This window comes from Equus quagga, chromosome 20, assembly GCF_021613505.1.
Source record: "Equus quagga isolate Etosha38 chromosome 20, UCLA_HA_Equagga_1.0, whole genome shotgun sequence".
Lineage (NCBI taxonomy): Eukaryota > Metazoa > Chordata > Mammalia > Perissodactyla > Equidae > Equus > Equus quagga.
In genome coordinates this window covers 30699970-30713453 of record NC_060286.1, presented here as the reverse complement: position 1 = coordinate 30713453, position 13484 = coordinate 30699970, and the positions used below count along the sequence as shown (strand labels likewise).

The 13484-nt window shown below is 40.4% G+C and overlaps 1 protein-coding gene across 4 annotated transcripts in view; it reads left to right on the top strand.

The window, feature by feature from the left end:
• The window catches only part of PTPN21 (protein tyrosine phosphatase non-receptor type 21), a 78495-nt gene that overhangs the window by 37567 nt on the left and 27444 nt on the right, over window positions 1-13484 (top strand). For 3 of the 4 annotated variants that reach the window (XM_046647308.1, XM_046647309.1, XM_046647310.1), the window contains exons 6-10: window positions 309-379; window positions 2396-2483; window positions 2896-2984; window positions 5358-5445; window positions 6142-6221. In XM_046647308.1, coding sequence (XP_046503264.1) covers window positions 309-379; window positions 2396-2483; window positions 2896-2984; window positions 5358-5445; window positions 6142-6221 — 416 coding nt within the window. Of the gene's footprint in view, window positions 1-308; window positions 380-1044; window positions 1086-2395; window positions 2484-2895; window positions 2985-5357; window positions 5446-6141; window positions 6222-13484 lie in introns of those variants that run through there. The other variant, XM_046647312.1, reaches the window with a different exon arrangement.

Below are 13484 nucleotides of genomic sequence, written 5' to 3'. Positions count from 1 at the left end.
CAGCAATTTAAAAAGTCAATGACAAAAAGACACTACATTGGAACATCTAAGGGAGCTGATATGCTCTTGTGTAGCTCTTCATGGTGTCTACTCTTCTAGTTAGGGAATGTACAAGAGGTTGTTATTCTGCTGGTCTCAGAACTGGCTGATGGATGTTACCAACCTGAAATAACTCAGCTGAAACTTCCTCTAGGATGAATTAATACTAGTCCTAATTTTGCCTGATAGTGACGAGAGTCAGTAGCAATGATTCTTCCTAAGAAATTGGGTGACTTGTTTACATACTCACTGCAGTGTGTTTTCTTCAGGGATGGTTACAAGATGAAAAGATATTGGAAGAAGCAACCCAAAAAGTGGCCTTACTGCATCAGAAATACAGGTAACTCTAAGAAGTAAGACAGGGAAATGGTATAGAACTAATAATGCCTCTTTGAGTTTGAAATATGCGTTGACACAATTAAATTTGGAACTTTCTGCTGCTGCAGCTCCTACTACTGTTACAAGTAGCCAACATTTACATGGCAGCCACCATGCGCCAAGTGCTGTTCTAAACACTTACCCATATTAACTCATTTATTATCCATGTTTTATCAATGAGGAAACTTGGAAAGTTGAAAGCAGCCAGTCTCTGAAGGGTGCCAATTCTTCATATACTAAAGGTTTTGGAGGTACCCTAGTCCTGTGTAGGTTAACACACGATTAGGGAGACTTATTTTTTTAATGATCCAGCACGTGCAGAGTTTTTTCCCGGCACTCCTTTGGAAGCTGTATCTCTGTCCTCTGCAGAAGCTGTGCTAAGAGCTGGGGTGCTTACTGCCCTCACCCCTGCTTCTGAGTGGATAATGACTTTCAATGGTAGTGAATTCTATCTGTGTTATCTGAAAGAAAAATCCTCTCCTAGAGAATGCTAGGTCTTATTATAAGTGGAATACCACACAGTTCCAAGAACTAATGTACCATTAAATTCTTATAACCACTCTTTAAGGTAAATGTTATTATCTCATTACAGATTGGGAAAACCAAGCTCAAAAAGACTAAATAACTTGCCCAAAGTTACATATGGGAGAGGTGGTATTTGAACCCAGGTCTGTCTAATTATAACCTACTGTTCATCTCCTCCATCAAAAATAACCTTTTGCCTTTAGTCTCTCCCCACTCAAATCCATACAATCACTCACAAAAGATTAATCTTCCTAAAATATCTCTTTCCTCTTATCTCCCTCATCTCCTTCTCATGTGCTCATGAATCTTTTCTTGCCTTCCACTAGCATGAGTTCATTACCCCTGGGGTTAAAGGCCTCCCACAGTTGGTTAAATCCTGCCTTACCTTCTGCTATCTTCAATCAACCATTATTTTTTAAGCATAATTAATCCCTCAGGCACACATCACTCTATCTTTTGTTACTTTCACTCATTGATTTGTGCATTTCCTTAAAAGATAGTTTAGTATTATTATTCTGTATGAGACAGAGTGCTGGATGCTGGCACAAAGATAAAGAGAACAATTACCTGCCATCAAAGAATATATTCCCTGCTTTGGAGTCTAAGGGATAGGCAAGACAACCCATTGTAATAGTAATTGTAATACTAATAATGTGCTATGAGTGCAGTGGGAAAGGTGTACATGGAAGGTGGTGGGTCTGCACAGAGCAAGGGCATCTAGCTTAGATGTGGGAATCACAGAAGGTGACAAAGAAGAGGTGATGCCTTGGCCGAATCTTGAAGGATATTAGGGATTGACCAGGTGCACAGGTGGGTGACAGGTATACCAGGAAGAGGGAATAGCATGTGCAAAGGCCCAGAGGCATGAGGGAACATGGTACATTCAAAGAAATGCAGAGTTTGGGATGATTGCACTGTGGGGTGCCTTGTAGGTGTCGGGGAGCAGCAGAAGATGAGGCTGGAGAGGCAAGTCTCCTTATGGTTGAGTACTTTCTTTACCCATGCTGCCTTCCTGCCCATCCTTGTAATTCTGTCACCAAGCTGAAAAGGATTTCCATCCTCTAACTATTATTTCATGCGCTTAGCATTTGGCATTTAGCACATGATGCATAGTAGTGCCTGATGTTTTAGGTAATAAGCAGTTACTCAGTGGTTTAGAAAGAATCCTAGCTTTCACTGAAGGCTTTTTTTAGGGGGTTGTTCCCTGCATCCCCCTTGCCCACCTAAAGTACAAAGGATGGGATCTTGCATAACTAACCCTCAGCACTCAGCACAGTGCTTTGCATGTAGTCGATTTTCAGTAAATATTGATGGATTGATATAACTAATTACAGATGCTTAGAAACTTGAAATGTTTATAATGTCTTATGCCTAACTGATAGTTTTTAAGAAAAGCTTTTTTCTTTCATTTTTAGTTTTGTGAACAATCTTACTAACATCTTTTGGGTTGCAGAGGGCTCACGGCTCCTGATGCTGAAATGCTGTACATGCAGGAGGTAGAGAGAATGGATGGCTACGGAGAAGAGAGCTACCCTGCGAAGGTAAGCATGACACCGAGGCTGGGGCTTTCCAAACTTAATCTCAGCAATTCTGGGAGAGTAGGGGAAGCCCAGGGTGCCCTGCTGTGCAAGGCTGAAGAAGTGCAGAAGTCTGGAGCCTTAAAAGCTGAGGTGCTTGTGACCAAAATTTTGTAGTAAAGCACATTCCTGTTTTGCAGTTTGTTCTTTGAGATGCTCTTGAAATAGAGTTCTTTAAGGAGCCCAAGTCTTCCTGTTTTCATACATATTTACAAGACAATACATTTATCCCTTCCAGGCTTTTCCTCTTCAGCATAGGTCTTCTGAACGTTTTATATCTGGAAACAAGTTTAGGGAGCTGGGTGTAGATGTTGCAGTTCTTAACTTCTTACACATCTGCTGCCTCACTGGTTCTTTTTCTGCTTTCTCCTCTTAGGATAGCCAAGGCAGTGACATATCCGTTGGCGCATGTCTTGAAGGTATCTTTGTGAAACACAAGAATGGAAGGCCTCCCGTGATATTTAGGTATTTTTCTTACATCTTTCTGTGCACTTTCTGTGGCTCCTGTTGGTGATATCTTTAGTACCTATTCCGGTTATATTGCTCACAAGTCTTTCCTAAGATCTCATTAGGAAATGGAAATATGCCCTTCCCAGAATAAAATTCCACCTGATTGCCATGGTTCTTTTTATGAGCCACTTTCTTCAAAACCAAATATGCAGAACCTACTTATGAAATGCTTAAAAATGTGTGACTCTTTTCTTACCGTATGTGGCCATTCTTTGTTGTGATGTGACTTTTTCATTTGAGCTTTCTAGGATTATTTCTTGTGGAAAATCTAGGCCTTTTTCTGACTTTATTATGTACCAAAATTTCTAAAGTACCAACATCTAAGTAAATTTCATTTACTTTTTATAATGTTGATTTTTTCCTTGATTATAAAAAAGTGATACTATTCATTTGTGAAGATCTTAGAATGTGCATCATAAGAAAGACCAAGGATATATAGCAATGTGCTAATAGTGGCCAGCAATGAACAGTGAAATGGCAGGTGATTTAAATTTCCTTTTCAGTATTCTGTGTTCCAGTTTATATCCTCAAGATAGTAAATTGGACCATGTTGTTCAATCCCTGCCTTTTCATTCCTTAAAATCCATAATCTAGAAAATCCAAAGTGTCATTTCATAGAAATATTTCCAGTTTTAGTCTGAGATTCTATCTACTTTGATTCTGTCGTCTCTTGATGAAAAATGAAAAGTTTGCATTGTTTTTATAAAGTAGTAAAACATTATGTCATTTTGGTTTTTGGTTCCTTTGTGTTTACCGTTTATTGAGTGCTTATCTGAGCCAGGTACTGTGCTGAATGCTCTCTGTATATTTTCTCCTGTAATCTTCACAACAACTCTGAGCAGAAGGCGTTACTACCATTTTCCACATGGGATGATTGAGGCTTAGAAAAGTTAAGTGATTTGTCCAGGGTCACCCAGTTATTAACTGGTAGAGGCAGGAACTCAGATTCTCCACTTTAAGCTGGGCTCCTAACCGGAGTGTTAAATGGCTTCTGTTATTAAAAGGAACTTAAAAAAATTTTTGTTTCTACTCTTCAAGCTTTCTAAACCATCTTGACTATTTCTTCTTGAGAACTAGTTTTTCCTTTTAAGATTTTTTTTCTTGAAGCTGACCTTTCTTCCTTCATTTCCTTTGCTTTACTGCCCTTGGGGCCCTGAATTCTCCATTGTGATTGTGACCGCAGACAGCATGCCCAGCTTGGGGCGCAGAACCCCACTCCTCGACTGCACTGCGCTACTGGGTCAGGCGGCTCCTCTTTGGCAATTGCTGTTCTGTCTCCAAGCTGCTCTTTAAGACTTCCCAACACGCTGAGCTAGGGGACAGAGGACAGAAAATGGATCTGGACTGCACTGGAAGGCAGGACTCTGTCAGTGCCCAAAGGACCACATGAAAACTGGAGGCATCCAGTGGGCTTCCTTCATCTCACTGGATAGGAATTTTAAAAATTGCCTTTAATATGGAGCCTAGTAATCTTTAGGTTTAACAATTAAACATTGAATCACTACAGATTAATTCTATAAATTTACTTAAATTTAATAAATTTAAGTAAATTTAAGAGAAATAAATCTAATATAATGGAGAAGGATAAAGACGGGTAAAATTTTTCTTCCAGACTCATTTTTTCCTTACATTAAATTATACAGATATGTAATAAAATAAAATGTTAATGTGTAAAATCTAAACATGGTAAAATACAGTTAGAAAGTACAGATAGGAGTTTGAATCCTGGTGAACACACTCAGAATAGTCCACTGTTTGGGTTCCTAGCGTTTGAATTTCGTCTTCACCCTGAAGCTTCTCAGAGCACCCCACCTCCACCCTTGTGCCTTATTTTACCCTGTGTACCTGCAAAGCTTAGCAGTACTTATTTGCTTCTCTGTTCTCTCTCTCACCCCCATCCTCCAGCTGTGCCCCTTTGAAGAAAGCACTGTGCCTTACTGGTCTTAGGATCCCTAGGACCTAACACAGTTGCTGGCATTGTTATAATGGGTGGCCTTTAAAATGTCTGTTGAGTGAATGAAGGAGGCATTGGCAGGTGGCTAAAATAGGGATCTTTGATGGAATTAATCTAGTAAATGAGGATAAATAGATTTTACATTTTTAAATGTTCTTTACCCTCATTTGGTATACATGCATTTATTTTTTGCAACTAGCTGTTGTCTCTTCATTTAGAAAGTGCATGTTAGCTGATTGAAACAATGTTTTATTTCTAAAGTGATTAACAAATATTAATTTATGCATCAAGCTTAAGAAGGAAAAATCATGTATGTCACCTCCTAGTATAAACATGAGCATTCACGATGCCATTTTCTATTTGTTGTCCTTTAGGTGGCATGATATTGCTAACATGTCCCACAATAAGTCCTTTTTTGCATTAGAGCTGGCAAATAAAGAGGAGACCATCCAGTTTCAAACTGTGAGTAAACATTAGGAATCTGCATGGAATGTTTTTCCTAAAAGTTAACAAGTTAGCATTTTTGTGTGTGTATTTGAGGGGGTGGCATTAAAATTATAATATTTCACTTTTATAAAACATTGTAAAATGTTATAGCATTTGGCATAAAAGCGCTTGGGAAAAAGTAGTTGCCCAGTAAGTATTGTTGAATGAATGAATGGGTCCTTAGATAAATACTCTCTGATTGTGATGATCTTTAAATTAAAGGGACTAAGTAGAGGAGAAAGTAAGCACTTTGTGTCTTCATTTCCCTTAATAAGTGAACGGCACTGTAGATATATTTTTTCACAGTTATTTGCTTTTGTTCTTTTGACAAAGGCAGTGGTGAGTCACTGAGTTGAATATTTTGTTTAAAAATATCTTTGAGTATGTGTCAAAATAAAAGTTGATATTTTCATAATTTTTAAGTTTCTAAGTCATTTTGAAACTGTTTAATATAAGAATCACACTATTAGAACAGATTTTTTTTGTCTTCATAATTTAAATCCTAATTATATGATTAATATTGTGGGCACAGCATTAGAAAATGAAAGAATCAGTGTGTTAAAAAAGTCACTTTGACATAATATGTCTCCCAGTTATGCCTTGTCCTCAGACAAGCTCCGTATCAAGTTGTAAACATGCTTTCATTTACTTTATGCATATTTTGTTTGCTAGGAAGACATGGAAACAGCAAAATATGTGTGGAGGCTGTGTGTTGCGCGACATAAATTTTACAGATTAAATCAGTGTAGCTTGTAAGTATATCCTGCTCACAGAAATTGTAGAAAATAATGAGTTTAAAAATTTTCATCTTGAGCTGTATGATATCATCTAGAAAGACAAATTTTATTTAAAAATGATGTTTTTATAACGAACTCTTTGCTTTTGCATATTAAAATGATATTTCTCAATTCTTTTTTTATTTTAGCTTTGGAGCAACTCTTTTTTTTTTTTAAGGATTGGCACCTGGGCTAACGACTGTTGCCAATCTTTTTTTTGTTTTTTTTCTACTTTATCTCCCCAAACCCCCCCTGTACACAGTTGTATATCTTAGTTGCATGTCCTTCTAGTTGTGGGGGAGCAACTTCTAATAGCTACAGATATGCCTCTAAGATTTCTTTCAACTAGTTATTAGAATCATTCTAATTCTTTTTTCTTTTTTTTTAAAGATTAGCACCTGAGCTGACAACTGTTGCCAATCTTCTTTTTTTCTTTTTTCTCCCCAAATCACCCTAGTACATAGTTGTCTTTTTTAGTTGTGGCATGTGGGACGCCACCTCAGCATGGCCTGAGGAGCAGTGCCACGTCTGTACCCAGGATCCAAACTGGTGAAACCCTGGGCTGCCGCCGAAGCAGAGTGCATGAACTTAACCACTCCGCCACGGGGCCAGCCCCTCATTCTAATTCTTGAAAGTTAAAAAGGGAATGTCCTTTATTTTTTTTTTTTCTATCAGCATTTTGAGTGATTAAAGATTATTCAGCTTTTTAAGCCATTTGAAGAATTTATGCCCCTTCTTCCTAATGTACATTTTTCTTAGCCCACATGGGATTCCCCTTCCCTGCTGGATCATTCCTATCAGCATACAAACATGTTGTACTATTTCACATCTGAAAACACTTTTCCTTCATTCCGTGTGCCCTGTAGCCACAGTGCCATATCTCTGCTCTCCTTTGTTGCAGGTTTCTTCAAAAGGAGTTGTATATTGCTTTCTCTCTTCCACCCTGTTTCCCCTAAGCTGCAACACCACTGACACTGCTTTTCACGGTGACAGTGACCTTCATCCAGCGGTCATTTCAGGAGTTCTTTCAGCTGACTGCTGAGCAGCACTTAAGCCCTGACCACCCCTTCCTTCCTGCACTCTGCTCTTCCTTGGCTGCCAGGACCCCAACCTCTCCGGCTGTTCTTCTTTCGAGGCTGTTTCTTCTGTCACCTTTGCTAGTTTGATCCTCAGACCTCTTTTCATCTACACTTGTTCTCTAGAGGATTCACCTTGTCCCAGGCTTAAAATAGCATCTGAAAGCGTGCTAGACTTTATTTCTAGCCTGTCTCCTCCCTGAGGTCTTTACTCTTGCATCCTACTGTCTACTTGACATTTCCATTTGGATACCTAACAGGCATCTCAAATTAGATATGTGTAAAACCAAACTCTTGATTTGCTCCTCCTCTTCTTGCCCCCAAACCTGCTTCTTCCCTGCTCTTTCCTGTTTCCACAAATGGCAGCACCCCGTATTCACCCCATTGCTCAGGCTGCAAACTTAGAAGTCCTACTTAATTCCTGTTTCTCTTTCATCCCACATGCAATTCATCAGCAAGCTCTGCCTTCAAGTTATATCTGAAATCTGACCATTTGTACCACCTCCTCTGCTAACAAGTTAGCACCAGTGCCATAGTTTCTCATCTGGAACATTGCAGTAGCCTTCTGACTCTCTCCCTGTTTCTCTGCCTGCCCTGCTTGTAGCTTACTTTCCATAAGTCAGCCAGAGTGATCTTAGTTTAACCTGAGTCAGATGCTGTCACTCTTCTTAAAACCGTACCGTGGCATTCCATCATACTTAAAACAAGAAAACAAGGCTGTACATGGTCTGCTCCTTGCCTGGTTCTGACCTTGTTTCCCTTTCCCTCTTCCTTGATTACCCTGTGCCAGCCACACTGGTATCCTTTCTGGTCTGTGAACATGTTCCACCCTCGAGGACGCTGTCCTTGCCCCTTCCTCTGCCTGAAATGTTCTTCTCCTGTGTCTTCACTTTCCTCGCTCCCTCATTACATCAGTTGTCTGATTAGAGGTGCCCCTCTTCAGAGAGGCTGTCCTTGACTACCCTGTGTATCCTCCTCCCCCTCTACTCCTTGTCTCTCTTTATCCCCTAACCCTGCTTTATTCTTCTTAGCATGTAGCACCACTTGACTTTGTGTGTTTGTTTACTTACTGTCACATCTCCTTCTAGCTGGTAAGCTCCACATCAGTGAAGGACAGACGCTCTCCGGTCTTGTTAACCCCTGTGTTCCCAGTGCTGAGCAAGGGCCTGTCCCATAGTAGACCTTGTTGAATTTGTTGAATGAGTCTACAGAAACGAGTGTTAAGAGCTCTGGTTTGGGATGTCTATAGGATCCCTTAAGAGAAGGATGCCTAACCCAGAACCACCAAATTAGGAAAGGCTTCCCAGCGGAGTGACATTTAAACTAAGACTGAAAGGTTTCACTCCATCCCCACAACCTTTCTTTAAGCTGTCCTCTCTCCTCTCGCCCTTTGCAGCTGCCTCCCATCTGGCCGCATCTGTCACATCTCACCTGGCTCAGCCAGCCCTCTGGATGAATGAGTGCAAGATGTATTACTGCTTTCAGAGTTACAGTTCAGGACCAGTTCTGAGCCTGTTCCTCTCCTCCACCTTCCTTAGCTGTGGATTAAGTACAGATTCCTGTGATCCTCCTCTGGGCTCATCTGCCTGGCTGACCCTTGATCCTGGGTCCCAGAGCCCATCAATCCTTACAATGCTAATGCCTCTTGCAGCCCAGGCATTTGCTGGGATGCCCTTCCTCCTCTTCTCTGGTAGACTCTTAGTTATTCTTCAATATCCAGTTGAAATGCAGTTCTGCTGGGGTCCACCATGCATTTCGCTTGCTTAGTCCTCAGAACCACGCTCGAAGTTCTTGTTTTTTCCTACTCCTTTCATAACATGAATTCTAATTCAGCAGATGCTATCTCTGTGTCAAGCATTATGCTGAGAGCATTTATCTCTTTTAATCTTTACCGTGACCCTGTTTGGTACAATTATTATTGTCCTTTTATAGATAAAGGGCTAGAGACTTGGAGAAGTGGCATGTCATGCCCCTGCCATACAACTAGTCATTGGGAGCAGTGAGACTAGAGCCTGTGCTCTTAGGCACTGTGCTAGACTGTTAGAGTGTTGCGTGTCTGCTGTTTTGGTGTGGACTTGATTTGTCCATCTTGTCTGATGGAACTCCATGAAGGCAGGCTCTCATTTATCTTCCTGCCCAGGTTTCTGGCAAGGTGCCTCATATGTAAGGCTTAGTGAGTGATGGAAGCCTGAGTGGGACAGTGTTGGGAGTCAGAGGGGAGAAGAGTGCTTTTTGCTCCTTGTCTGATTTCATTTCATTACTGATTGTGAATTGGAAAATAGCTTGGAGTTCTAGGTGCATTTGTGTGTGAAAGCGTTCACCCTGGTGGCTAGATTCAGTGGTGCTAATAGTCCAGGATAGTTGCATTTGGGGCTCCTTGGGGCTGGCCTGGTGACCCAACCGTGTGTGACATTATTTTTATGCAGAAGTAGTGTTCTGACATTCAAGCAGTAGATATGCAATCTCTTTCACCACAGCCTTTTTTTCATAAGTTTAAAACCTTTTATAAATTTAACAGTATTCATAATATTGAGCCATCATCACCTCAGTTCATTCCTCTTCTGGGAAATAGTGGAGAATCAATCATTTTGAATAAACCACAAAATATAATCCCTTTCTAGTAGGCATCCATATTAGTTGGTGGTTAATGCCTTTTTAAAAAGATTTTTGGTAAATCACTACCTGGTAATGATTTTAAAGTTTAGATGGAAAAGAAATAGTTGTTTGTGGTAAATGATTCAATTTTAGAAACCTGATTTTTTGTAATATTGCTGTTCCCTTGCCAAATATAAATAAAACCACATTAATATGGTCTTCAGTTGTATATATTATATCTGTATGGGGAAAATATGAGTGATATTTAAAGGGCTGTTTTCCACATTTTGTTTTTAATCTCTCACCATCTAGTAGTTTGTGAAAGTCCATTTCTATGAACTATTCCTATGTAATTATTTACGATAGATGCTATCCACTTCATTCTGTGTGAAACTAATGCATTTCATTGTGAGCACTTGTTCCCCAGGTGAAGTAAATGAATTCTTAGCTTTTAATATTTTGATGGGTAATAAGACTGAAAATAACATTAATTTTAATGGTCATTTCTTTTTAAGGCTCTCAAGCTAGACTGTTTAGTCACATTTACTATTATAATGATTCTGAAGTATTGGTAGACTTGTTCTCATGGTCCAGATGGGTAAACTCTGGTGTAATGGGCATTTAGTGAAACTGCAACAGGCCTGGAACTGGACAGTGGATTCTGAACGCCTGGTTCAGCCTGGAGTGACTGGTGGCTCAGGAGACGGATTCTACTTGCATAGAAAGGAGAGCTTTCCTCCTAGAGTGTCTGCATCCTCACCCCTCAGTCCTAATTTGTAATATAATGGTGTCTGGGGTGGCCTTCTATGATTCGTCTAACCCTGACCCAGATGACTGCGTTTTAGGATTTATAGAATGTCGTGATCCATTAGTCTTACCCCCTCTCTCACCTTTTAAACAATGTACTTGAGGTAACAGAATCATCTTTTTATGTCACCCAAGCCTTAAAAATGTTAGATAGATAAGAATCTTCATTTTTTTACTCATAAAATGGGCATAATGGGACCTTCACTTAACATTCCTTTAGGGTTGAATTAGGAACTGGACGAGATAACGTCAACCTGTTAGGTCAAAAAGCTTCTTTCAGTCCCATCTCCCCTACCCTGAAACCCCAGAACTGATCAGGCTGTTATCATCCTCTCTATACAAGAAAAAGCCTGGGCGAGAAAAGGTCTCTGGAGAGGGCTCTCGGTCTGGGAGGCTTTTCTCTCGAGAGGGCAGAGGAGATGGTACCCTCTAACCTGCAAAGCCAAGTGATGGGTTTCAGGAGACTTTCTCTGCAGAGGAGCCTGGACTTCAGTCACCAGTAGGCTGCTTGCTGAGCACAGTGAGAGGGTTGGTGTATGTTCCCTGCAGTTTAGGGCTCTCAGTGAGCTAGCAGCTGGTGTCCACTTCTGATCTGGAGACTTTGGTGATGAGGACACTGACTGGAGTGGGCCCTGCCTAGAAGGGGATAGGGGCCACCCCTTCTTCTAGGTCTGCTTCGGGGTTTGGAGAGACTGTAGGTGGTCTGGAAGAAGATAGAGTAACCCCTATCCCGTTAGAGGAAAGTCATTGAGGCTAACATTTTCCAGGTATTTCTACCATTTAACGCATTTTTGTTCATCGAAATCTCACTCCTCTTCACTAGCTATAAATATATAAGAAAGGAAGTTCACAAAGCAAAATTCAGACACCCCTTAGAAATGTGAGCTCAACTGTAAACGCTTAGCAATAAGCATCAACATCAGCTGTCACTCACTGTGCCTTTCATTTGTTCCACACACATCTGAGAGCTTCCTTGTGTGCCGGACACCAGAGATACCATGGTGTGTCCTCTTGCCTTCATGGAGTTTACAAATCAATTGGGATTGGGGAGGGGGTCAGACACATAAGCAATTGTTGTTTGTGGACTGTGCTCAGGAATCTGACACACCTGTCTGGTTCAGATGCCGGTTCTGCTGCTTATTTGCCATGTGACCAGGAGCAATTTACTTAATCTAAGTATCAGTTTCCTCATCTGTGAATCAGTATAATAACCGGCCTCCCTCATGGGGTTGGTGTTTGGATTCTGTGAGGTAATCGCGTAGTCTTTAGCACTGTTTCAGTAAGTACTGTCATTTCTTTTACTTGGGCTAGCAGCCTTTTCTTATTTTGTCTTCTCCAGTGCACACATTCCAGTGGTTTTTTTTCCTGAGTTCTTCAGCTGTCTCATTTTTAGCAACACCCATCAGCATAGTAACTGCCCCCGAAGTCTGGAAAACATAACCACAGTTACACCACTTTCTCTTGTGTACTAAGTTTAGGGTAGCTGACCTCACAGTAAACTGCGTTTCCAAGAACCTTGGCAAGAAGACGGAGGAGGTTAGAATATTAGAACTATGGCGAGGCTGCCTGTGTCAAACAGTTTGGCAGGAAGAATACGTACTCGCTGGGTACGTCCAGTATGGATGCTGCCAGCAAGGGTGCCAAAATAGAGACCGCGTGTGGGAGTTGCTGCCTGTGCTCCTAAGCTCTGCATCCTTGGATTTTGTGTTTAATACACTTCGGTTTTATTTTTGCTCCAGGTGGGGCTACTCTGGATGTGTTGTTGGAGGAGTCTGTCAGCCACCCTTTTCTCTCCAGTTCTGAATTTTGAATTTATAGTACTTTAAAAGTTCAGTCCATTTAGTGAGTCTCTGGACTAACCATAAACTTCAAAGGACCCCGTTTGCCTAAACCTAGCCCTGACAACGGAGCAAAAGCAGAGGCAAAGTAAATTTCAAGTCTACAAAATGCAGTGTCTTCGAGTTCTGAACACCGGTTTTAGGCAATATATTAACATGCAGTTAAGGAGTGTTTCTTTTAAAACAAAAAGCTCAGATGTACCATCCCAACTTGTTTCACTAAGGAAGTCTCAATTAGGACCTCATAGTACTTTACCAATTGATACAGGTATTTTTGCAATCTAATAGAATTAACATCCATTTTGTTACTGTTGAGTGAGATAAATACTGGCAGCATGGAGCATCCTTTGGAAAAGTCACATTTATTTATCATCAACAACTTTAATACATTCTAATGATAATGAAAAGAATTTATTTAAAGAAAGCATTTAATTAAAAAAAGTCAACTAGATATGGTATACACACACACACACACACATACACACACACGAACAATGGAATACTACTCAGCCATAAAAAAGGATAAAATCGTCTCATTCACAACACCATGGATGGACCTTGAGGGAATTATGTTAAGTGAAATAAGCCAGATAGAGAAAGACAATCTCTGTATGACTCCACTCATATGTGGAAATTAAACACGTGGACAAAGAGAACAGATTAGTGGTTACCAGGGGAAAGGTGGGGTAGGGGGTGGGCACAAAGGGTGAAGGGGTGCACCTACAACACGACTGACAAATAATAGTGTACAACTGGAATTTCACGAGGTTGTAAACTATCATAATCTCAATAAAATGTAAAAAAAAAAAAGTCAACTAGAAAAGCAATTATAATCACCTGATGTTAGGTTACTAATAAGCACTAGTTTTCTCTTATCTCAGAAGTCCTATAAAAATAAGCTAATATTCAGGGTTTGGATATAA